Genomic DNA, 25,792 nt, shown 5'->3' with positions numbered 1-25,792 from the left:
AAGTTGGTCCTAATTAAGCTTACTCAATTATAACCTTCCACTAGCCCAGGGAAGAAAAGCTTCCATTGATATGAATCATGAGCAAATCTGGAGTCACTCAGGAGGAATGGAGGGGAAGAGCTCCCTTTATCCTTGCACATTAGCAGCATGGAGAGGCACAGGCTACCTTTACAGGTCTTCCCGTCCAGCTGGAGAGTAAATCCAACAGGACAGCTGCAGTGAACACCTGTTGAAGTATCCTTACAGGTGCGATCGCAGCCTCCATTGTTGACAGCACAGGTTTCTGACAAGGAGGTAAGAAAAAGACAGTTAGCTTGCTAAAGAAGTGCTGATATGGCTGGGAGGAAAGGATATGGCTGCAGGATTCATACTTGACAGAGTTCATGGAAGCCAAGAAGCATGATGGCGTACTCACAGTTGTACCTCAAGTCTCTACCACCTGCAGGCACAGCTCCTCTCACCCAGCTAAATAAGTGACATCTCACAAAGATGCTTGTTAGGGGGTTAAAAATGTCTCTCCAACCTGCTGAGCCTTTTTCCCCCCTACTGGTAGATCTGAAGCCAATACAAGTTCCTATTGATCCACAGCCACTGACCAGCTAAGTGTGGCCACATCTGGCAAGCTAGATGTGGATGCAGAACAGGGCAAAGGGGGATGTTCCCTCCTTAATCCTGAACCCCCTCCCTTCAATATAAGTAATGGGCGAAGCAAGAGAGGGTAAGCTTCGCCTACCCTAGCCATTCTCTTGCTGCAGACCAATGACTTTCTTGGAACTGCCAATTAACTCATGTTAGGAGTTTACCTTTCCCTGAAAGGAGAAAGAACTGTTAGAAGTACATGAAATCAGCCACAGTTGTTAAGTAACGTCTATAGAGATGAGCGACAATAAGCAAATGTCTTTCTAGTTTTACTTACTGCTTTTACTTCAGTAGCTACCTCAATGTAGAGCCTTAGAGGAAAAGCTTAGTTCTAGTTAAATATGACAGTTAGAATAGGTATATCTCTGTTTGCTCTCTAAACCTAACATGAGGGACACCTGGGTAGCTCAGTTGGTTAAGCGTCTGCTTTGGCCCAGGTCATGATCCTAGGGTCCTGGAATCAAGCCATGAGTTGGGCTCCTTGCTCAGTGGGGAATCTGCTCTCCCTCTCCCTCTGCCCTGCCCCCCTGCTTGTGCTCTCTCTCTCCCTCAAATAAATAAATAAAATCTTAAAAAAAAAAAAAAAACTAGCATGAGAGTGAATAGGTTTTTTTAAGTATAAGTCATCAAGAACTGCTACAGCCACTGTGGAAAAAAGTATGGAGTTTCCTCAAAAAGTTAAAAATAGAACTACTCTAACATCCAGTAATCGCACTATTGAGTATTTACCCTCAAAATATGAAAACACTAATTCAAAGGGATACATGCACCCAATGTTTATAGCAGCATTATCTACAATAGTCAAATTATGGAAATAGCCCAAATGTCTATCGATTGACGAATGGATAAAGAAGATGTGGTATATACAATGGAATATTACTCAACCATAAAAAGAATGAAACCTTGCCATTTACAACAACGTGGATGGAATTAGAGGGTAGTATGCTAAGTGAAATAAGTCAGAGAAAGACAAATACCATATGATTTCACTCATGTGTGGAACTTAAGAAACAAAACAAATGAGCAAAGGAAAAAAGAAGGAAAGACAAGCCAAGAAACAGACTCTTAACTATAGAGAACAAATTGATGGTTACCAGAGGGGAGGTGGGCGAGGGGATGAGTGAAACAGGTGATGGAGATTAAGGAAGGCACTTATTGTGATAAGCACCAAGTGATATATTATGGAAGTGTTGAATCACCTGAAACTAATACAACACTGTATGTTAACTACACCGAAATTAAAATTTTTAAAAAGTACAAATCCCTCAGGACAGAGAAAAGAGAAGCAAAGACAATACATGAAAGACACCAAATATTCTGGAAGCAGCATGTCAAGGAGAGGCAGTAATGGACAAAGCAGAAAGCTAAATCCTAGTGGTCTGCAGAGGGAGTGCCAACAATTGGTAAGCTCATGTGAGCCACAGAATCCAGAAAGGCCTGGGAATTGGAGATACTAACTCACTCTAGAGGCAGAGGTGAGAAAGGAGCTAAAAATAGGAAGATTGATAGTAAGTCTATATAACAAACAGATAAACCCCCAGATCCCCTCCTAAATTCCACAGCCAGGTGACTCTACCTCTTTCCTATTTGGGCCACCGCAGAGAAATGTATCTTCTAGAGAAGTGGGACTAAAGAAACACTGGACTCACAGACACCAGGAATAGCAGAGAGGGAGGAGGAGACACTGTCAGGTGAAAGTGTGTACTCCGAAAAGAAAGATCTCAAAGCCTCACCACCACTACCACCCCAGCTCCAGGATCGCTGGCAGTCAAGTCTATGTCCCCTTAGTGGGAGACTAAAGGACTTCTCTCCAGCTAAACTGGCCTGTCCAAATGAAAAAACCTATAGATACTGGCATTTGAGGATCTCCAAATGAAATGTGTAAGCCACTGCCTAGTGGCCTCATCCAAGCTTAAAGCCTACCAGCCGATAGAATATCCAATTGATTTTTTAGTATTTCCCATTAAATATGAAGCCAGCCTAGAATCACCAGACATTTCAGGAAGGCCTTTAACATGAAATAAAGGCACCAAATCAAGTGAAAAGGGAAAAGGGAACTTGGAAGAAACAAAGATAATACAGGGAGCAAAAGAGAAGTTTTAAAAATCTCATAATTTCCCCCAGAAAGATAAGAAAAGCATTCATGAAATATGATTAGGTGCCTACAATAAAATACCAAAGTAAAATTCTTGAAAAATTAAAATATGAAAGCAGAAATTTAAGAAGAATCCTATAGAGGGTTAAAAGAAAAAAAAGAAAGAAAGAAAGAAAAATCTCCTAGAAAGTAGAACAAAAATTTAAGAAAAGAGAAGAAAATTAGAGGAGCTAAAACAGTCAACTAACAGATATTCCAGAGAGAAAGAATAGAGAATATGTAGTTAAGAAAATTATCAAAGCAAAAATATAGGCACTTTCTTGGAGCTAAGGGGCTCAAATATCCATACTGCAGAGGCCAATCAAGTCTTCATCATAACAGGTGGATAAAGTCCCATCATGAGAGCCATAACTGTTTTTGTTTTGTTTTGTTTTTTTGCAAGGGTCATTAATGTGAAATTTCAGATCACCAGGGACAAGAAGACTGTGAAAGCAACCAGAGAGAAGCTTTCGTCGGTTCCATTCAAAGGATCATGAATAAAAATGACTTTAGACTTCTTGAAACAACACCAAATCCTTGAAAACAATACAGCACTCACTACTCACAACTCTAAATTCTTTTTTTTTTTTTTTAAGATTTTATTTATTTATTCATGAGAGACACAGAGAGAGAGAGAGGCAGAGGGAGAAGCAGGCTCCATGCAGGGAGCCCGATGTAATCCTGGGACTCCAGGATCACGCCCAGGGCCAAAGGCAGGCGCTAAACTGCTGAGCCACCCAAGGATCCCCAACTCTGAATTCTATACTGAACCAAATACTCAATAAAGTGCCACTCTTCTCCATGCATCTCGTTTGCCACATGGGCTGAAGTCAGAGAGAAGAGGACGCAGCTGACAAAAACCCAAAAGGCATTTTCAGGCATGGGAGGTTTTTAAAAACCTATACCTCCTTATGTGAACTAACAACAGAGAAGACATGGGGTCTACCAACACAGGAGCATGATGAAGGGCTTCCTAGGCTGGCGCTAGTGGGATGAGAGGTGTGCAAGCCAGCCCTGAGAGTCGGGCCCCTCTAGAGCAGGGGAAGCCTCAGAAGACACTTTTTTTTTTTTTTTTTTAAGATTTTACTTGTTTATGAGAGAGAGAGAGCATGAGCAGTGGGGAGGGGCAGAGAGAGAAGCAGACTTCCTTCTGAGCAGGGAGCCTGCCTTGAGGCTTGATCCCAGGACCCTGAGATCATGACCTGAGCCAAAGGCAGTCACTTAACCAATTGAGCCACCCAGGTGCCCCTAGAAGACACTTGTTAAGAAGAAAATGGAATTAATAAGTCAATTGCTGTATTTGAACACATTGAAAGGGTTTTAGAACGCCACCCAAAATTTGCAAAAAAAAAAACAAAAAACAAAAAAAAACTGGTAAGAGGCACTTAGAAGTATTTTTACGTACCTCTAAGAAAAGAAAGAAAATAATAATCATAGCAAACTACATGGTGCAGGTGACTCACATTTAGATACTTATAGTCACAATGATGTAAATATATAACTTTGACTTCAGTAGTGATACAACTCCACTATAGGAGAGGGAGAGTGTGTGCATTTTGGGAGTGGGCAGGAGAGAGCTAAAACTCAGTGTGCTCTGGAATAGGAAGTCAAAGCTACTATCTAAAACTGACATGTCAAGAAATAAATGTATAATATAATAGAACTGGAAAAAGAAATAATTGCATACACTTTTCAGAAATATGGGGGAAAGGGAGTCAGAAGAAGAAACAACTAAGAGAAATGATAATTGTTGCCTCTGGCAAATGGAATGAGGGCATGGGAAGTTTGAGGCAAGGAAATGATGTATTTCATTACAAGCTTCATAGCACTAATTAGGTTTTTAAGGTTTTTTTTTGTATTATTCATATGTACTATTTTAACACAATTAAAAATAACTTTAAGAGGGCAGAAAAGAGCTCAGAAATGTCACCTGCCTGGTAACCAATGGCTGCTCAATATATTACCTGTTAAATCTAGAAGCTATCAAAGAGTCAGTTTTGTTTAGGTCAAGCCAAGCTTTCTCCAGAATAATAGTGTGCCAAAGGTTCTGACTGCCACCCCCACAGCCACCGCCTCTACTTCTGCTCCCATCTCCAGCTCTGCTGGCAGACTTGCTGGCAGACCTTCTTACATCCCACAGCCAAGTGCCCCTCTTCTCCATTCATCTCTTTTGCCATCGACATGGGCTGAAGTCAGAGAGAAGAGGACTCAGCTGACAAAAACAGATTGCCATGTTAAGCTAAGGACTGCCTAAAGTGCCTTCCTGGTCATAGTTACTCAAAGGGACTGGAATTGACATTCACTGACCACCCGATAAGTCCCAGGCATTGGACTCTGGGCGCTTCTGCATATTATCATCCTCACTGAGCTTCCTGATAACCCTAAGAGGCAGGCTTTATTGCATCCATTTTTTTTTTTAATTGCATCCATTTTCAAGAAAGACCAGGAGACAGAGGCTCAGGGCCATTTGCCCAAGTCTTACAGCTAGCTGGGGGGCAGTGCTGGGAGGCTAACCTGGTTATTCTGGCATCTGGTGTCCATCCCACAATGGCAGGATCCTCAGATGGTGACTAAGTAACAGTAGTAGGTGAAGAGCAAACACAGCCTAGCTTGAGAGGGGCTGCTGACCCTGGTCCAGCTGATCTGAGGGTGTATGGGCCCCAGGTTCAGGTCTGATGTAGTAAGTTAGGGAAGGAAAGGGAAAAGACAGGAGGGGGTGGGAGTGCCTACCCATGAGCAGCCGCCGCTTCACCCGTTTATCGCCATCCACCACTGATGTGGCATTGCTCTCCGTCACCTCCGGGACAGCATCCTCTCGCTCTACAAGAGACACCAGAGAGCGAGTCTGTTTACTCATCCCCTGTATGACCACTTCTGCCGAAACCCCAGACATGAGAACAATGTAGGATATGCAACTCTGTTCACTCAATAAAGATATGTTGTAATGAGGCTCTGTGGGAAACATAGCACGTTAAATGGCCATGAAGCCTTAGTAAACATTAAATATGAGAAAGATTTTTGAAGCATATTGCAGTGACCAAAGAGACACCAGGGAATGCAAGCTTCAGATTCACTCTAACACTGTCTTCTGCTGACCATAAAGGCCACTGTGTCTTTACAAATGGCTAGCTTTAACTTCATGTCACCCTTGCTCCTTAGGATGTAATGTCCCAGTCTCCAGAATACCATCTTCAGGAGCCCCCTAGTCCAAGAGAAGAGAAAGGGCTTTCTGAGGGGGGAGAGAGAGAGAGAGAGACGCCCCCCTCCCGGGACTAGACCACTCATTCCCACTGCCACATGTAAAGCTGCACGGGACCCATTCAGAGGCAAATACTGGAAGTTCCCTGAATCTGGTGCTTAACACCATTAATAGGGTTAGGGTTAGGGTTAGGAGTGGGCAGGTGGGCTGGGGACAGACCCTTACCAAGTGTAGGGGTCACTCACTCACCAAGGCAGCTCCTCCCATCTGCATGCATCTTGTACTGTGGGTGGCAGCTACACTCGGGGCCATCAGCAGTGTCCTCACAGGAGTGCTGGCACCCACCGTTTCCATGGTTACAGGTCACTGAGAGGAAAATGAATCAACATACTGAGCACTGAGTTTTCCACAACCCGGGGCTGTGCTTGCTTGGGAAGATCTCTGATTTTCATTCAGCAAGTATTTGAGCACCTAGTATGTGCTCAGCATTGTGCATAATGAAGTAACTGACTCAGACAGAGCCTAATGCTGTCTCTGAGAATAGATAGTCACAGTATGAATTCAAGAAATGCTAAATGATGGATTTGAGCAGTTATATAGGAAGATGGGGATGGGAAGGCTACGGAGATTTTCACTTTTCAAGAGGAATTATATCAAAAGATTCTAGACTACTGCTTTGGGCTATCAGGAGAAGTTTGCATGTTAATATGGCTGTACTGGGGCTACAGAAAATGTTATAGCACTTTATGGCTGGAAGAAACAGATAATACTTATTTGTATTTATATGTTAGGATTTCTCTCATCAGATTCTATCTAGATTAGTTAGAAGGGAGGGTAACCAGAGAAGCCAACTCAAAACAATCCACTCATCAAACTGAACAGTGGTTACCTTTGGCAAGAGAAATGGGAAGGGAAAGGATATGGTTTTCTTTACACACTTAAAACTGTTTGAATTACACAGGCATTTGTAATTTTTCCAACTTAAAAGAACGAAATACATAGTTGTGATGTGAGAAAGAAACTGTTCTGTGATTACAGTGATGTAAAAATTGTGTATGCCTGAGAACAACTAAATAGGAATAAGAACAAAGTGAAGTAGCAGGAAGGAAGAGAAAAAAAAAAAGTGAAGCAGCTGGTTATGTGGTGGAATCTGCATCTTTTTTTTTCTTTTTGTTCTTTCTTCAAATGTGATTATATTATTGGAGAAGTGACATCTTAAAAATATTTTAAAATTTAAATCCCAAGTATTCTACTGGCCTCTGAAAAACTGAAATGCCAAAGAATCTCACTCCACAGGCGAGTCTCCTCTGGAGGCCTGGGTCCTCCTTGTGAGGATACCTGGAGCCAGGATAAGCAGTCTCCACTTTGTTCAGCCCACTGGAAGCCCTCAGGGACAGCCTCACTTTTAGGAGCCCTAAGAGCCTATCAGAATCTGTTTCTGGCAGTGGCACCAGCCCTGGTTTGTCAGGTTTTAGGGCTACACTCTGCTTTGTGATGGAGACAATGGAGAGAAAGCTCTTACTGAAGAAACAACCTCCTCATCTCTCAATCACAAAGGTCAACTCACTGTAAACAACCATCCCTAGCAAACTGCAGGGGAATTACAGCAGGTCCATGGCTTTGGAAGAGTTGCTAAAGGAAAATCATCCATGTTTCCTCTAGCATAATAGTGGTTTAGGAACACCTTTAATGGCCGGTTGTTTCCTATTACCAGTTGGGGTTTCATTCCTGTGTTTCATCATCGTGTGGCGGCTATGTCCAAACTGTGTACACCATTCATGAAACAAATGTGTATTGAGCCCAACCTGTAGTAGGCACCCAGTGGGGACACTGAGAAGCAAAAATAAGACGAAGTCCCTGACTGTGGGCACTCACAGTTGGGGAGACAGACACATAAATGCACAATTCAACCCTGGGTGTCACGTGCTCCCACTGAGGAACCAACAGCGCTGTGGGAGCCAAAATACAAAATGGTGGCCGGGCCGGTCAGGGCAGGCTTCTGGGCAATTTAGCAAGATCCACCAGCCTTAGAGCTAGGAGGACCTACATCTGAACCCTAACTGGCTGCATGCTCCCTGTGTGACCTTGTTGCTTTACCTTCTCCACAATTTTCTCAAACTGAAAATGAGGATAATAATACTTAGCTCAATAGGGTGGTGATATGAAGAATTTGATGAAATTGCTATACCTTTGGACAAGTCTTTACACATAAATACACCCTCAAAAGTAGCTACCTCTCCTTATCATTATTATCATTAGAAGTTAGCAGAATAGGGGAGCCCAGGTGGCACAGCGGTTTGGTGCCACCTGTAGCCTGGGATGTGATCCTGGAGACCTGGGATCGAGTCCCACATCGGGCTCCTTGCATGGAGCCTGCTTCTCTCTCTGTCTGTGTCTCTGCCTCTCTCTGTGTGTGTCTATGAATAAATAAATAAAATATTTAAAAAAAAAAAAAAAAAAGAAGTTAGCAGAATATTAAAGGTTGAGTGAGAATTCACCAAGCCAGGCAGAGAGGAATGCTTGGGGAAGGCCTGAGACCTAGGGAACATGGGCTGTTCTCCGACAGGCAAAGAGGTTGGGTGTTTGGGAAAAGGAGGCAGATGAGGTTTGCACAAGAAGCAGGACCAGGTAGCAAAGAGCTTTGATGGCCAGATGACCATATTTGATTTTATTCTATGGGAACAGGGAGACCGGCCCCCAGCATTCACAGTCCTGACTTGCGAATTTTATTTCCTTCGATGGGTTCCCTTAAAAAGCATCCTCTTCCTTCCCTAGGGGAGACTACCCCCCGTGCAGCGAATTTAGCCTTCAGTGGAGGTTAGTATCCTGCGGACAGCTGCCTGCCCTGATATAGCTGCTCTGCCAGGAGGTGGCATTTCGGCTGCTGGACTGCAGAAGACAACCTCTGGGGGTAGGATGGTTCCCAGCACAGGTATGTGCTAGTCTGTACTTACAGATGCAGTCTCTCTGGTTCTTGGCCAGCTCGAAGCCAGGCCTGCACTCGCAGGCGACGCTGCCCCTCGGGGCCTCCTTGCAGATGTGACTACAGCCATGATTCTGATTCATGCAGCTCAGACCCTCTGCAAAACAGCGGCATGCAGCCAGTGACCAGGCTGTGAGCACTATCTTGAGCCCCAGGGGCACTGCAAAGGACTGGAGGGTGGGACCTGACTGCCTGTGTCTTCATCAGCCCCACATTTTAAGAGAACATGTCATTAAAATCCAGTCAGGCCAGTTAACAGAGACATAAAAAATTTCCTCTGTCACCCAAGAGATGTTGCAGTGATGTTGCAAGGCTCCTCAAGAGGAAGGAGCCCTCCTAATACTTGGAAAAGAAAGTGCCCACCAGGAGCTTGCTGGTGGGTGTGGAACCACAGCCTGCAGACCCCAGGAACTGGTACTCCTCCTACCCCTCCTGACCAAGAATACAAAGAAGGAGAATCTCTCTAAGAAAATGTGCACATAGATGAAGACTGCCAACTCTTTCACATACTCTTGAAGAGGATTTTCTGAAAATGTCAACCCTCTTCTCTACCCCAACCGAATCCACACTTGGAGGTGACTGCGACTGCTGCATTTAAGCCTCAGCACATGGACACCAGCCCAGGGGCCTCTCTTCTGTGACCACTCTCAGTCCCTGGACCTTCGCCACCCCCCAGAAGCCTCCGAGCGTAGCAGCAACACAACAACAGAGAGAACAGAGAGAGACCTCACATGTGTGGTTTCCTTCAGCGGCTGTAAAATTCTTTCCAGGTATACTATGATCTTCATTAGGTCCAATCTTGTGGTCACAGTGCAGGGAAGGGGGTTATTTTCCCAGCTGGTTTAACATGCGTTTCAATGAAGGGGTCATAACATAGTGTGGGTCTGTGTGGTTTGCTAGAATCCTACCACTTCTCAAAACCAATTCTTTAAGACCCTGCCACCTGCCAGTGCTCTGGAGGAACTATCTCCACACCCTAGAGTATTCTCAAAACCTCTGCTCAGTTTGCACTGCATTACTATTGAGGACATGCCCATCTGATGCTTCTTTGCATCCATGCAATGAACATCTCTGAGAGTAGGTTTTTTTGTTCTCAACCAACAAGACGACCTCTCACATGGGAAGTAGCACTGTTTTAAACATGAGTGCAAGAAGTTTTCATTCAGCTTCTATGGGATCCTACACTGTTCTGTATTGTACCCCTAAAACCTTAGGCAATTGGTTCTAATTAAGACAAAAATCATTTGTCTCCAATTCTCACCACAGAGCCGTTGATCTATGCTTAACTGGAATAGCTAGCTATTTTAATACAAACAGATGTCATTCCTATTCCAAAAGACAGCATAATAGTTAATACATCCCATACTCTCTTAAAACCACTTTGTTTTTTAGCTGACAGTTACAAGCTGTTTGAACTCCAGCACTCAATCTGCGGGAAGTTGCTGAGATTCATTCACCCATGCCAAGGCTGCTGTCAATTAATACAGAATGAGACTTGTACTGGATCAGAGCAAAGCTTTCTCTCAGCTCTGGCTGGTGATTTTTGGAAATGTTACTTGCTCCCAATACTGAGGCGGCACAGGATGTGAGGAGCTGCCTCCAGAAACAGTGTCCTGTCCTCCTAGGAAGACCTAGGAAGAATTACATTTGCCCTTGGATCAGCAGAGCATTTGGGATCACAGGTGCCAGGAGCACGTAGGGCAAAACATAACAGTGCCCAAGAAAGGGCAGCAGCAACACCAGCAAAGCACAGTCCCCAAACAGGTCAGCCGCTGCTGCTTCTTTTCACTCTGTTTACAAGTCTGTAAAAACATTTGCAAAGTGACCTTTACTGTCTTAGAGCAGCAATTCATTTACACAAGAAATATTTCATAAGAATTGACTATGTTTAAAAAAAAACTGACCGTGTGCCAGATGCCATGGGGATACACGAAAAGTTGTGCCCTGATGTCTTATCATATCAAGCTAGACCTAAAGTTACCAGGAGATAATAGGCATTAAAATGGCTCTGGAAATGCTGGGGCTTTTCAAAAGGTGCCCCTGAAGCTGTTGATAGTACCCTGACTCCAAAAATAAGGCCACTGCTACGGGAAGGCAGATGGGTCTGGTCCAAACTGAGAGGCCCTGGCGTGGTTCTGGCTTCACCCTTACCCCCAGATTGGGCTGCCAATCATGTTTGGGAATGTTAGTTCACCAAGAGGGAAATAGCTCAAAAAACATTAGAAATATCCTATTGCAGTGGTCCCACTGAAGAATATTTCTAGAAGCTGAATAAAAACAGGCCTTGCAAACAGTGAAAAAGATTCTATCAAAGACAGAAACAGGCCCTGCTGAGAGCATAGCCCCTTCCTCACTGCCCTGACACCTTCCCCCTACTTTGAAAAGGCAGTGGTGCAAACATCGAAAAATCTTCTCAGAGCAGACAAAACAAAAGCGGAATGCTCATTTTGAGAGCCTGAGCACCCATGAATAGGGACAAAGCCTGACTGGGGCAGTATGTCTCTCTCCAGCCTACCCCCATTACATGGGTGAAAACACACAGTCTCTTTATCAGAGCTTTGGGGTCTCTGAGAGAAAAAAAAAAATCAATAGCTTAAGCTTTCCCTCAGAATCATCTATTATGATCCCCTGAACTGAAGATCATTTAGTAAATAATTATTAAAAATAACAACCAAAACACTAGAAAATTCTAGCTTGCAGTATTATCTTCACTTAATCAATTTTGGAGTCTCAACAGGGGGGTTTTAAAGTCCACTTTAATACCATTTCTGAGGGCTTAATGTGCACATCAAGGAGGAAATCCTAAAGGAACACTGTTTACAGACTGCTCTATTTGAAGAGGTAAAACCTTTGGATGGACAGGGTCTCAGTTATAGTCCACTACAAACTGTTGGCTCATGCTGCTATGAATTCACCAAGCGATCGGGCTGAAACACCACAGAAAAAAAATCACAGAGAGGGCAGTCTGGGTGCCTCAGTGGTTTAGCGCCGCCTTCAGCCCCAGGCTGTGATCCTGGGGACTGAGTCCCACATTGGGCTCCCTGCATGGGGCCTGCTTCTCCCTGTGCCTGTGTCTCTGCCTGCCTCTCTCTCTCTCTCTCTCTCTTTCTCTGTCTCTCTTAAAAAATAAATAAAAATCTTTAAAAAAAAAAAAAATCAGAGAGCCCTTCCAGACCACAACTCAAATTCTTGGATTTTGGTTTTAGCCCCAGACAAGTATATTCATTTTAAATATTCTTCAGGGAATCCAAGAATGTCTGAATTGTAGAAAATTTAGAAAACAAGGATTGCAGAAAGGAACTGCTTTTGTATTTACTTCTGTTATGAAGATCCTGTGTCTGTAATCAGTCTGGAGGTCCTGCCAGAGGGCAGAAAGGAGCTAAGCCACTGCTTTGGAAGTGCAAGAGTAAGAGATGATCTTAATAACTGTGAAGTTGCTTTGCTAGTGGATGGGATCCATACGGTGTTCAAGAAACAGCCTGACCCACAGATCCCCATTCATGTCCCCAGCACCTGTGGGGGAACCAAGTGACTTCCCAGGAAGCAGCTTTGAGCAACCAAAGAGGAGGTCCCCTGAGATCTAGATTTCTCTTGCTGCTGGCTTCTTAATCCTGCCTCATCCCAAATGCAAGGCTCTCAGAAAAGTCCAGAGCAACTACCAGGAATGTGAAACCCAACTGCTACTCTATCAAGGGCCACGCCTGCATGAGATAAGAGATCTGCCTGATTAGAGCCAGTGTGTGTCTATCCTGCCCAAATACTGAGAACAAGCAGACTCAGGGTGATAAGACTCAGCAGACCCATTGGCCTGTAACCATTCTTAGTACCCAAACAGCTTTCTAGTCAGGTATGAGAAGGGACTCATCATTCTTGGAAAATGAGACAAAAATCACCTTCCTCAAAGACACCCTTGAAAAGTCACAAGAAAAAAAAAAAGTCACAAGAACCATGATTAAACAATAAACCTACTCATGTGTGATTAAATAGCAGCAGAACTTAAAATCCCCTCATTCTTGAGTTATGAGAATGAACAGTAGTGCATGCCAAAATGAGTTAACAATCTAATGTTTAGAGCACTTCCCCTACAAACATGCACAGGCAACCCCCGGGGAATACAGCCACCAAAATGTGATTCTTTGGCTTAAGAAAGAGCAGAGAATTAAAAAATGGGCAGCCACCACTGGGTGGCTCAGTAGTTTAGTGCAACCTTCAGCCCAGGGGGTGATCCTGAAGACCCGGGATCGAGTCCCACATCAGGTTCCCTGCATGGAGCCTGCTTCTCCCTCTGCTTGTGTCTCTGCCCCCGACCCCCCACTCTGTTTCTCATGAATAAATAAATAAAATCTTTTTAAAAATAAATTTAAAAAAATGTGTCATTCAGCTAAAAGCGGCTGATCGGCCTCGTGTTCTTTTTTTTTAATAATAAATTTAGTTTTTATTGGTGTTCAATTTGCCAACATTCAGAATAACACCCAGTGCTCATCCTGTCAAGTGCCCACCTCAGTGCCTGCCACCCAGTGACCCCCACCCCCCGCCCTCCTCCCCTTCCACCACCCCTAGTTCGTTTCCCAGAGTTAGGAGTCTTTCATGTTCTGTCTCCCTTTCTGATATTTCCCACTTATTTTTTCTCCTTTCCCCTTTATTCCCTTTCACTATTATTTATATTCCCCAAATGAATGAGACCACATAATGTTTGTCCTTCTCCAATTGACTTATTTCACTCAGCATACTACCCTCCAGTTCCATCCACGTTGAAGCAAATGGTGGGTATTTGTCATTTCTCATGGCCACGTGTTCTTAATGCCTCTCCCCCTGCTGAGAATCCACTGAACTAATAGAGGAATAAGAAAGGTATAGACCCAAAGCAAAGAGAACAAAAGGGAGGCCACCAGCAGAGTTGTCTACAAATTCACGAAGGAACAGGAAGCTGTGGCACGGGCAAACCAGAACATAGGAAGCCCACATCTGGGGAAGGGGTCCCTCTGCACTGGAACCAAAGAGGCTCAGAGTTCAAAAATGGGAAACACAGGGAAGGCCAGATCTGGGTCTGTAAGTCCCTATAAAAAAGGCTCCAGCCCCTCCCTACCCACCCAGAGCCCAGAGCAGGCTCACACTTGGTGCTGTGGTTTGCAGCACCTTTTCTGAAAAACTTGGCAGATTGTCCATTACATTTCACCTGAAACATCTAGTCATGTTTGAAATGTTTTCTATTTAAAGATTAGAATCAGGAATGTGAGCGTTTGAAGAGACCTTAGAGCTCACCCAGCCCAACCCACTTATTTTGCCAGGTGAGGAAGGTAAAACTGCCCAGTAGCAGGGTCTGGACTCATTCTCAGGCCTCCAGATCTTCCATACTCTGTGCTTCCCCTCAAAAATCACAGAGGGTAGGGGAGGTCCCTAGAGGTGACCCTCCCCAGCCCCTTCCCCTCTGTCCCTCTTGCTCCCCTCCCCACAGCAGAGCAGAGGCACCTTCCAAGCGGTGAATGCATGTGTGCTGATTGTCACTCAGGAAAAATCCCTCCTTGCAGCGGCACTCGTAGCTCCCCATGACGTTTACACAGGTGTGCTGGCAGCCACCATTGTTCTCCAGGCACTCGTCCACATCTGGAGGGAGAGGAGGATTAGCCTTTGCTTTTGTGACTTTTTCAAATGCCCTCCCCTCCCGGCAGCTCAGGGACACCTGCTAAGCAGAGATGAGGTCCCTCTTCCTTCTCTGCATCACAGAAGCTCACAGAACGGAAGTCAGCAGGGACCCCAGACTGCAGAGATCTCAAGATCCCTTAACCAGGCCTCCCACACGAACACAAGAAAGTCAATTCAGTAAATATTTATAGAACACCTTCTCTTTCCAAAGTATGGGGCTGGAGGAGACAGTAAAACACAAATGAGTAGGATCAAATTCTTCTGCTCTAGGAGCATGTCCCTCAGCAGAGGGAAAGAGACAAACATACAAGTAATTGTAAGAGACAGCAAAAGGTGGCACAGAGGAAAAAGAGGTTACCTGGTTGTGCGGTATCAGGATGGATTTTATGGAAAAGCTGATGAAAGATGGGCCCTACAGGATGTCTTCAGTTCTAAATCAGGAGAACGGATTCTAGACAAAAGAAAGGGCATGAGCATAGTGCAGGTGCTGGGGAGCATGGAGTATGCCCAGATAAGGGTGGCCATTCAATGGAGCTGGAGCACAGGTACATGTAGGTAAGTTCCAGGAGATGAAGCTGGGAATACATTGAGTCACACCATGGAGGGACCTTGAATACCAGGCAAAGAAGTTCCACCTTGATTTGAGAGGCAGCTGCAAACCACTGCAGCATAAGTAACATGGTTGGACCCTTGAGTTGGGAAGAAGGTGGTAGCCAAGGGTAGGACACAAGGAAGGAAAAGAATCAAAAGCCTGGGAGTCTGGCTTCACAGGTGTACCTCAAATAGCCTCAGCTGGGACAAGACCTGGGGCTTGGCCAGGGGGTGCCTAGGAAAGAAGAAATAGAAGAGGACTGTGGGCAAGGTGCCTGCAGGGTGGAGAACCACATGAGCATTGGATGTGGGGGCCGAGAAACATGAAGACCAGAGCTGGGTGGGGAAGTGAAGGTGGAGATGTGCTTGGACCCAACCATGGTAGGGAGGTGGTGTATGTGAGATGCTGATAGTCAGCCCTTGGTCCAGGAGGCAGTGGGAAACCTGAATCTGGTGTTGTAAAGCCACCTCTGAATGCTGTTTACTTTTGGTGGCCTGACAAAGTGGGTGTCAGTGAGGAAGCCAAAGGCAGGAGAGGGAAGGAAGAGAAGGGCTGCAGTGAGCACACAGCCAGAGGTAGAAGTCAGGAGAATGCCAGGGGCAGGAGGAGGGAGAGGAGATACCAGAAGCCCCAGAGAAGGAGCCATGAAAGACAGAAAGGCAGTGAGTCCTCCTCCAACTACCTTCCACCACCTCCCAGGGTAGAGTTAAAGGACCTTCCTGCCACTGTGTCATACATTACTCTGTGCACAGCCCCATCAATACACTTAACACATCGCATTCTCAAATCTTTTTTTAATTTGTACCTTTTGACACCTCATAGCTTTCACTTACCCATCTCCACTAGACTGCTGACTTCTTAAGGACAGAGATTTTTGTTGTATTTAGCACAGCCCTGGACACTGCAGGTGTACATTAATTGTTCAATGCATGAACAAAAAAGCAGGAGAGCATAGCATCACCAGAACCAAAGCAGATGAAACTTCCAGAAAAATCTCAGATATGACAAAGGCTCAAGGAGAAGGCTGGTATAAAAACTATTTATTTTGGGGCTCCTAGGTGGCTCAGTTGGTTAAGCATCTGACTCTTGATTTTAGCTCAGGTCATGATCTCAGAGTTGAGGGATCAAGCTCCACATCAGGCTCTGTGCTCAGCATGGAATCTGCTTCTCCCTTGCCCTCTGCTCCTCCCCCTGCTCACTTGTGCTCATTCTCTCTCTCTCTCTCTCTCAAATAAAGAAATTAAATCTAAAAAAATTAATAAAAGCCATTTATTTCTCCAGCCTGATTTCCCATGTGCCTATCACTAGCTTCTGGGCACATCCATAACAAGAAAATTCACATTTAAATATCTGTTATCTGGTTTCAAGCTTCAGATCTTACAGTCATGCATCCTCCCACACTACCAGGCAGATGTCTTTCTAAACTGATGGGACTCAAGCCATCCCCTCAAGCCTAACAAACTTGCCCTTCTCTATGCCAAAGAGTAAAGAGAGCACATTCCAAAGGATAAGCCACACTGGAACACATCTGGCTAAGGTGTTCCATGGTGAGGACTCATGGTGAGCAGGAGAGATCTGTTTTCCTGCACTCCAAATCCTGGATTGTTTTTGTTTTTGTTTTGTTTTTAAGATTTTATTTATTTATTCATGAGAGACAAAGAGAGAGAGAAAGAGAGAGAGAGAGGCAGAGACACAGGCAGAGGGAGAAGCAGGCTCCATACAGGGAGCCTGACATGGGACTGGATCCCAGGGCCTCCAGGATCAGGCCCTGGGCCGAAGGCGGCACTAAACCACTGAGCCACCTGGGTTGCCCATGAATTGGTTTTGAGTAAAGGTATACTCCCCTCTGAGCTGCCACCCACCCACCCTGCATTTAACCTACTATTCCTTTCTCCAAAGCCATTAGAAATGTGTCATTGAGTTGGGTAATGTACTCTGACTGGATTAACATAAAAGTGTGTGTGTTCACATGCACATGCACAAAGAGGTTATCATGCACTTGACGAGTTTCTTCAGACTACAAGACAGTGGTTCTCAATTCCAACAGCATGTTAGCACCCAGATGCCTGGACTCCACCTCCTGAGACATTGATCTAATTATTCTTGTATGAGACCTAGGCAATGGTGTTATTTTAAACTTCTTGAATAATTCTAATGTACAGCCAGAGCTGAGAACCACTGCCACAACACTGAATAGATAGGAAGTACTCCTAGACACTCAATAAATAGAAACTGAATTCAGACAGGTGAGCTATGTGAAAGAGCTGCATTTCATTTTTCAGGCTCATAGGCCTTCAGGATCTTGGAAGACTCTGGGTCTGGTGCCAGAGTTAAGTGGTATTTGTACTGTGTAAATTCTGGCTAATATATTTGTGGCTAACGTGTGATAAAAGGCCAAGGAGCGGTCAATGGTCAACCCAGAGAATGCAGGAAAGTGCTGCTCCTGAAAAGTTTTGGCTCTGAACTTCCTTATCACAAAATGCTTCAGCCCTCTCAAGTCTAAATGGCACAGAAATTACTGTCTGCTGGTCCTGCTTTTCTTACTATACCACTTCATTTGCTCATGGCTTCCTTTAAAAGATCTTTATCCCTGCAGATACTCAGTATATTTCTGCTGGGCACAAGCTTGCTACCAAGGCCACAAAGAGACCCCAAGGACAGGAAATGGAGATAGTCTGCTGAAATATCTGTGTAAACAGCCAAGGGAAGAAAAGACTCTGGGCCTCAGGATTTCTGAGCTGGCCTTTACTCAGAACCACCCAACCCAAACCTGGCCCAGGTCCTTAAACCCTGGATGGTTTAGTCTCTTGCTCTTAGGAAGCTCACACGTTCCCCAGGCACAACCTGGAGTTTAAGCACAACTATGATGACTGGATCTGCCAGTAGATATAAGTTCCCCAAAATGGCACTCTTGGCAAGTCAAAAGGAAATGTGAAATTTCCCCCCAGAAAATGGTAAAAATAGAACAAAGCCCCCAAAACACACTGCGTGCTTCCCCAAAAATTACACTCTGAAAATAACTTTATTGGGATTTTTTGTGCATGTTTTTGTTTTTGAGTTTTTAATTAATCTCAATTGACTGCTATTATCAGGATTGTCTCTCTAGTGTCTTTTCATGGTCCTGACTGCCCTAGACAGTCTGCAAAGGGGTTAGTGAGCCCTCAGCCCTCAATCAAATCTTCCTGACAGCTGCAGGCTTGGAAAGCCAAGTGTTCTGACCTAAAGACTGACCTCTCACACAGCGTGCAAACAGGAAGGGACAGGATCTCTATCAAGACGGGGTTCTAGGTGACATTGAAGTGGGATAAACGCCATACAAGGGTTGATTCCCAGATGGGAAAGTATCCTTCTCCACCACTCAAAAAACAAGCTCCGTCTATTCTTATCTAGTGACTTTTATGCTGATCTCAAAGCATTTAATCAAGCAGCCACTCTGCCGTACTATAACGGGCATCTCAGTAGCTGTCCCCCTGTGTCAGGGTCTGGCTGAAGTTACTCCTTGGTCAGCCAAGCAGACATCAGCAAGTTAACCACTTAAAGGGTTAAGGGACCCTGATGCCCTCTGTCTCCCATGATGTCCTCCTGTACAACTGGTAGCACCAGCCTTAAAATGCAAACAGACCACAGATACCTGTCTGCCAGGTGTGCTGCATCCTCTAAGATGATTCAATACTCAGCCCTATCCAATTATTTGCTGTTTCTGAATTCTTTTTTATTCCTGGCATAAGCAACCAACACAAACAATGTCCTTTGCAGCCCCTAACTCAGAGACTAAAACTCCAACAGATGTTTCTGTTTTGGGGAATAATAGGAGGATGTTAATGGAAGGTTTCTGTTTGAACTTTTCTGTCTCTTAAGAAAAAAGGGGGTGAGGTTACCTGGCTGAGATCCAATCATACATTTAGAATAGTCTCACATTTGGAATTTTCAGAATAAGGAGTTTTACCTAATTCTAGGATAGAGATACTCACACCATTAAAGAAACTGTTATAAGTCTTTTAACACAAGATCAGAGATCTTGAAGGTGACAAGTCAATGCTAGAAATAAGTAACAACAATGATGTCCATCTCCTTAGACTAATGGAGAATTGATATCATGAATGATCATAAAAACTAAAACACTTTACCTGGTTTTCTATCAGGGAATGTGATTTCTAGGGGGCCAGAAAACACAAGTCTCTGATCCCCTTTTTGTTTTAATAAGTATGTTTTCATCAAAGGAAACAAAAGGGTGGTGTGCCAGAGGGTAGGTGAAGGAGGTCTGCCATTTCCAACCATTTTCCTTACCAAGACAATTATGACCATCATGAGCCAACATGAAGCCATCAAAACAAGTGCAGCGATAATTGCCTGGAATATTCAAACAGTCATGGACACAGCCTCCGTTGAGTTCATTTTCACATTCATCAATATCTGAAGAATAAAAGAGAAGTAAGCCAGACTGGGGCCATTTCTTTAGGATGGAGATATACATATTTAACTTCTAATCAGTCATCCCGCTTCTAGGAATCTACTCTGAAGATACAGCTCCAACAGTAGGAAAAATATTATGCACAAGGTTATTCACTGCAGTACTGTTTGTAATCACAAAATACTAGAAACAGACTAAGTGCCCATATATAGGAAAGTAGTTGAAGAACTATCCAATGAAGTACCATGCAGCTGTTGAAAAAAAAAAAAAAAAAAAAAAAAGAATGAGAAAGATATCGATGAACTTATTTGGGGTGATTTCTAGGATATACTACTAAATTAAAATAATCAGGGGGATCCCTGGGTGGCTCAGTGGTTTAGCACCTGCCTTAGTCTCAGGACATGACCCTGGAGTCCCGGGATCGAGTCCCACGTCCGGGCTCCCTGCATGGAGCCTGCTTCTCCCTCTGCCTGTGTCTCTGCCTCTCTCTCTCTCTATGTCTATCATGAATAAATAAATAAAATCTTTTTAAAATTAATTAATTAATTAATTAAAATGATCAAAATCCAAGAATATCTGAAGTTTGTTATCATGTAAAAAAATAAGGGAATATGAAAAATACACCCATTCTAGCATGCTTTTTGGTAGACTTGACAAGCTTATCCTAAAATGTATACAGAAATGCAAAAGACTCAGAAGAATCAAAACAATATTGAAAAAGTAGAACTTTCTTTTGATTTGGAGGACTTTCACTTAACAAAAAGCTACAGTTATCAAGACAGTGTGGTACAGGCATAAAGGAAAACATACAGATCAATGGAACAGGACAGAGAGTCTAGAAATAAACCATTATATTTATGCTCACTTGATTATCGACAAGAATGCTAAGGCAATTTATTGGGAGAAATGATAGTCTTTTCAATAAATAGTGCTGAGACAACTGAATATCCATATGCAAAATGATGAATTTAGACCTCACACCTACACAAAAATCAACTCAAAATAGATCAGGGACCTAAATGTAAGAGCTAAAACTATAAAACTTTTAAGAAAAAACTAAAGCTTTTATGAGAAAAATCTGAGACATTGGATTAGGTAAAGATTTCTTAGCTATAACACCAAACACACAAGTCATAAATTTTTAAATTAATAAGTTGGAGTTTACAAAAAATTCAAAACTTTAATATTTGCAAATCACGTACCTTGTAAAGGACTTACAAAGAATTATCACAGCAATAATAAGACAAACAACCCAATTTCAGAATGGGCAAATGATTTGAATAGACATTTCACCAAAGATGATATACAAATGGGTAATAAGCATATGAAAAATGGTCAGTATTGTTAATTATTATTGGAATTCAAATTGAAACCACAGTGTGATACCATTTCACACTCACTAGAACAGTTTTGATTTTAAAAAAGAGAAAAACAGGGATCTCTGGGTGGCTCAGCAGTTTAGCACCTGCCTTCTGCCCGGGGCGTGATCCTGGAGACCCGGGATCGAGTCTCACGTCAGGCTCCTTGCATGGGGCCTGCTTCTCCCTCTGCCTGTGTCTCTGCCTCTCTCTGTGTCTCTCCTGAATAAATAAATAAAATCTTAAAAAAGAAAAACCAAGAGTTGATGGAGAATTTTTAAAAATAAATAAAAAATAAAAAGAAAAAAGAAAAACAAATGTTGATGAGGATGTGGAGAAATGGGAACCCTCATACCTTGCTGATGGTAATGTAAGATAGCATAACCACTTTGGAAACAGTGTAGCAGTTTCTTAAAAGGTTAAACATAAATTTCACATGCAATCTAGAAATATCTATATACTTCTAAGTATATATGTAAGAGAAATGAAAAATTATATCCACACAAAGACGTGCAGGTAAATGTTCATAGCAACATTATATATGATAGCCCAAAAGTAGAAACAACCCACATATCCATCAATTGGTGAATGGATAAACAAAATATGGCATATCCATACAATAGAATACTAGTCAACAGTAAAAAGGAATAAAATGCCAGTACAGGCTACAACATGGATGAATCTCAAAAACATGCTAGGTGAAGGAAGCCAAAAGCAAAATACCACATATTGTATGATTCTATTTATATGAAATATCCAGAAAAGGCAAATCTGTACAGACAGGAAGTAGACTAGTGGTTGTCCAAAGCTGGGGCTGGGAATGGGGGATCTTACTGAGATAAGGAATATGTTTGAAAACTATATTATGTGATAGTTGCACGGCTGACTCAGTTAATTTATTCAAAATCATTGATTTGTACACTTAGTTTGAATTGGTCAATTTTATGGTTAGAATTCACTTAAGTAGTTAAAAAGAATATACACATTTATCAGGGCACCAGGGTGTCTCAGTCAGTTAAGCATCTGACTCTTGATTTCAGCTCAGGTCATGATTTTATTTTTTAAGATTTTATTTTATTTATTTATTCATAGAGATGAAGAGAGAGAGAGAGAGAGAGAGAGAGGCAGAGACACAGGCAGAGGGAGAAGCAGGCTCCATGCAGAGAGCCTGATGTAGGACTCAATCCAGGGTCTCCAGGATCATGCCCTGGGCTGCAGGCGGCGCCAAACCGCTGCACCACCGGGGCTGCCCTCAGGTCATGATTTTAGAGTTACAAGATGAAGTCCCGCATCAGGCTCCATACCAAGCATGAAGCCTGCTTAAGATTCTCTCTTTCCCTCTCCCTTGGCCCTGCGCCCCACCATTCATGCTTGTTCTCTCTCTTTCTCTCTCATCTTCTGAAAGAAAGAAAGAAAGAAAGAAGGAAGGAAGGAAGGAAGGAAGGAAGGAAGGAAGGAAGGAAGAAGAAGAAAGAAGAAGAAGAAGAAGAAGAAGAAGAAGAAGAAGAAGAAGAAGAAGAAGAAAGAAAGAAAGAAAGAAAGAAAGAAAGAAAGAAAGAAAGAAAGAAAGAAAGAAAGAAAGAAAGAAAGAAAGACAGGACCCATTAATCTGCAAAAGAAATCTAGGAAGCATGAAGGATAAACCAGAAATTAGAGAGTTTGGTGATCCATGGTGTGTGGGAAAAGGATGAAAAGGAGGAATGTGAAACAGGGGAACAGAAATAGGGAGAGGGAGTATTACTCCCTCTGAGTATGGCATTTTTATAGTTTTGACTCTTGGAACCATAGTGATATATGCATGAATACATACAGACATACATAAGGACATACATTTTTATGTACATACATATATATGTATATATGTACATACATACAGTCAACCAGTGTACAGAGGTGGGGGGGAACAAATAAAAATGGGATACAAAGAGAAACAAATGAACTTAGCTGTATAACAAATGAATAACAACCACATTGAGGGAAATGTAGGAAAAAGTATTAGCCAAGTAACTTTGGAAACATCTTGACTAAATGTTGTACGGCTAAAAATAAAAACAGCTATATACAGATACTGTCCTCTAATTAGTAAATCTGTTTTACTTGCAAGACTATGGATTAGTAGCTTTGTAAATTATTTATGTGTATACTTGGATTGAACAAACAGGTAACTAACTATATCACAGATAATGAGAGCCACCTTTCTCACCATTGGAGAAAGAAGTTATGAATAAGCAAAGAGACAGACTGAGTAACTCTTGTGGCATTGCTTTGGAATCCAAAACATCAGTGTAAAGTCATTGTTTTTAAAATATGTACAAATACATATATATATGGACTAAATATAGATAAATGTATATGTGTGGGTTAGGATGCATACATATGTTTCCTAGGTCTGTGTACTGAGAAAGCCGAAGAACAATGACATCCCAGTAACAATGAGAACACCAAGCATCCAGACTTTGGTTTCTATGCACCATTTTCCAATCAAAGGAACCAGAGCTCCTTGTAGAAGTGGTTGGTTCCAGAGCAGAGGAAGGGAAAATACAAGATGTGTCTGTGACATCTTATGGTACCAGAAAACAAGATGAGGTCTCATCCTCTCAAAAATGGATGAGACCATGTCAAAAGGCCACAGGAAATAATATGAAGGAGCTCCCAATGGCTAAAGCTGGAATAATTTGAGCTCAAAACAAATTACTATACATATAATTAAATACCCATGAGTCCATTCTGGCATAAATACATAAATCAATGCATAAATAAACAGGGGAGAAGCAAAATATCTTCCTTACAGAGAATTTCAGTTAAAAAATGTATATCAAATTATCAGTTATTATATCATAGTAATAACTGTTACAGGCAAGATCCACAGTTGGATGCTCAAATCAGTGGGCAAAGACTTGAGAAGGAATAGGATATTAGCATAGACAAATTATCTGCCCTAAGATGTGTGTTTATTGCAAAAGGGAAAAATAGTAACTTTGCAGTGGAGAAATCCAAGACGCACCATCTCAACTAGATGATCAAAGTTAATATCACCAGTAATGGGGCATATTAATGTCATGTGCCTCTCCCACCATGAAATGTGCTAAAAAGCACACAGCACCTCTATGGTAGCCTTGTCAAAATCTTTACTTTTTGTATTACTACAATACATAATCTTAATTTTATCATGAGAAAACATACAACATTCTCTTATTGTGCCAATTCCTACTGTATCAATTCTTATTATGAAAAAAAAAAAACATAAGGCAAACAAAAGAACTCAGCTGTATTCATCCAAAGTGTCCAAGTCATGAAAAACTAGGAAGGACAGGAACTGTAACAGATTGGAGGAGACAGAGGAGACACAACAACTAAATGTTATGTGGGACTCTGAATTGGAATGGCCTGGGAGTGGTGGGGAGAAGGGAGAACATTAAGAAAAAACTGGTGAAATCTGAATCTATAGTTTAGTTAGACGTACTGTGCCGATGTTAATTGGTTAATTTCCTGGTTTTGATATTGTACTATGGTTATATAAGTTGTTAACGTCAGGGTAAGATAATTGAAGGGCATATGTGAATTCTGCATTAGTTTGGCAACTTTCCTGAAATTTAAAATAATTCCAAAATAAAATGTGCTTTTAAAAAACACAGCTCTGGGTGCCTGGGTGGCCCAGTCAGTTAAGCATCTGCCTTCGGCTCAGGTGGTGATCCCAGGGTCGTGGGACAGACTCTCACATCAGACTGCCTGCTCAATGGGGAGTCTGCTTCTCTCTCTCCTCCTGCCCCCCCCCCACTTGTGCTCTCTCTCTCTCAAATAAATAAATAAATAAATAAATAAATAATCTTTTTAAAAATTTATAAAAACAGAAAAAAACCCCACAAAAATACAGCTCCTTAATTAAAAGGCCAAGTTTAGATTCATTCTTGTTAAATTTGATTCATTCAGTTCTCTAAATAGAAAAGAACCATATAATGATCACTGACCACTGAAATACCCCCATCCCCAAAGTCTGAGATATAAACAAAAATAATTTAGAATAAAACTTCACTTATTCAAAGACACCTTGGAATCATATTATTTTCAAGATACTTATCAGGGCCAATATTTTCATTTCTCCAACATTTTGGCAGAAGAAACTTTATAGAGGATAAAATTCTGGTCACTCTAGGCAAACCCAGTTCCCATCCTTATACTTAAACAGTAACAGTGAAGCTGACAAAAATCACAACATAAATGATACCATGGGTTGGACTCAAGAGGTTTAAACCATTAAGTGAAGGAACACCCATAAAAGAATTACATCTTTAAATATCTATATCTTGGAATCCTTGTAATCTTCATTTTCTCTCCTTTTCCTTTTTGAAAGAAAGTTTCTGCTTCTCGACTCTTGCATCAAGAAATCCAAACTAAAGAGGGACATCCTTACTCACTAACTTTATAGGTATTCAAAAATACTACAAGTATGTAAAAGATCATATTCCTCTGGAGTTTTAGTTTTAAATGACACTACAAAGAATATATGCTCCCTGCTAACAGTGATTACCTATGGATAAAGGGATAAGAGGGTCTTTAATTTTGTTTCATACATTTTCTATAATGTTTGACTTTTCATAATAACAATAAATGTTATTATTTTATTATTATTATTTTTAAAGATTTTATTTATTTATTCATGAGAGATACAGAGAGAGCGAGAGAGAGGCAGAGACACAGGCAGAGGGAGAAGCAGGCCCCATGCAGGGAGCCTGACATGGGACTCGATCCTGAGTCTCCAGGATCAGGTCCTGGGCTGAAGGCGGTGCTAAACCACTGAGCCACCCGGGCTGCCCAATATTATTATTTTAACGC

General features: G+C 42.4%; 1 protein-coding gene across 4 annotated transcripts in view; it reads right to left on the bottom strand.

The window, feature by feature from the left end:
- Positions 1-25,792, bottom strand: part of SCUBE2 (signal peptide, CUB domain and EGF like domain containing 2) — a 63,578-nt gene that overhangs the window by 34,731 nt on the left and 3,055 nt on the right. For 3 of the 4 annotated variants that reach the window (XM_077866540.1, XM_077866543.1, XM_077866541.1), the window contains exons 3-8: positions 19,478-19,603; positions 14,425-14,559; positions 8,927-9,052; positions 6,222-6,338; positions 5,504-5,593; positions 167-283 (exon numbers count right to left, since the gene is read on the bottom strand). In XM_077866540.1, coding sequence (XP_077722666.1) covers positions 167-283; positions 5,504-5,593; positions 6,222-6,338; positions 8,927-9,052; positions 14,425-14,559; positions 19,478-19,603 — 711 coding nt within the window. Of the gene's footprint in view, positions 1-166; positions 284-5,503; positions 5,594-6,221; positions 6,339-8,926; positions 9,053-14,424; positions 14,560-14,956; positions 15,031-19,477; positions 19,604-25,792 lie in introns of those variants that run through there. The other variant, XM_077866542.1, reaches the window with a different exon arrangement.

The sequence above is a fragment of the Canis aureus genome, chromosome 23 (genome assembly GCF_053574225.1).
Source record: "Canis aureus isolate CA01 chromosome 23, VMU_Caureus_v.1.0, whole genome shotgun sequence".
Taxonomy (NCBI): domain Eukaryota; kingdom Metazoa; phylum Chordata; class Mammalia; order Carnivora; family Canidae; genus Canis; species Canis aureus.
Note: the sequence above shows the minus strand (reverse complement) of the source record. Positions and strands in the feature narration are given on the sequence as shown.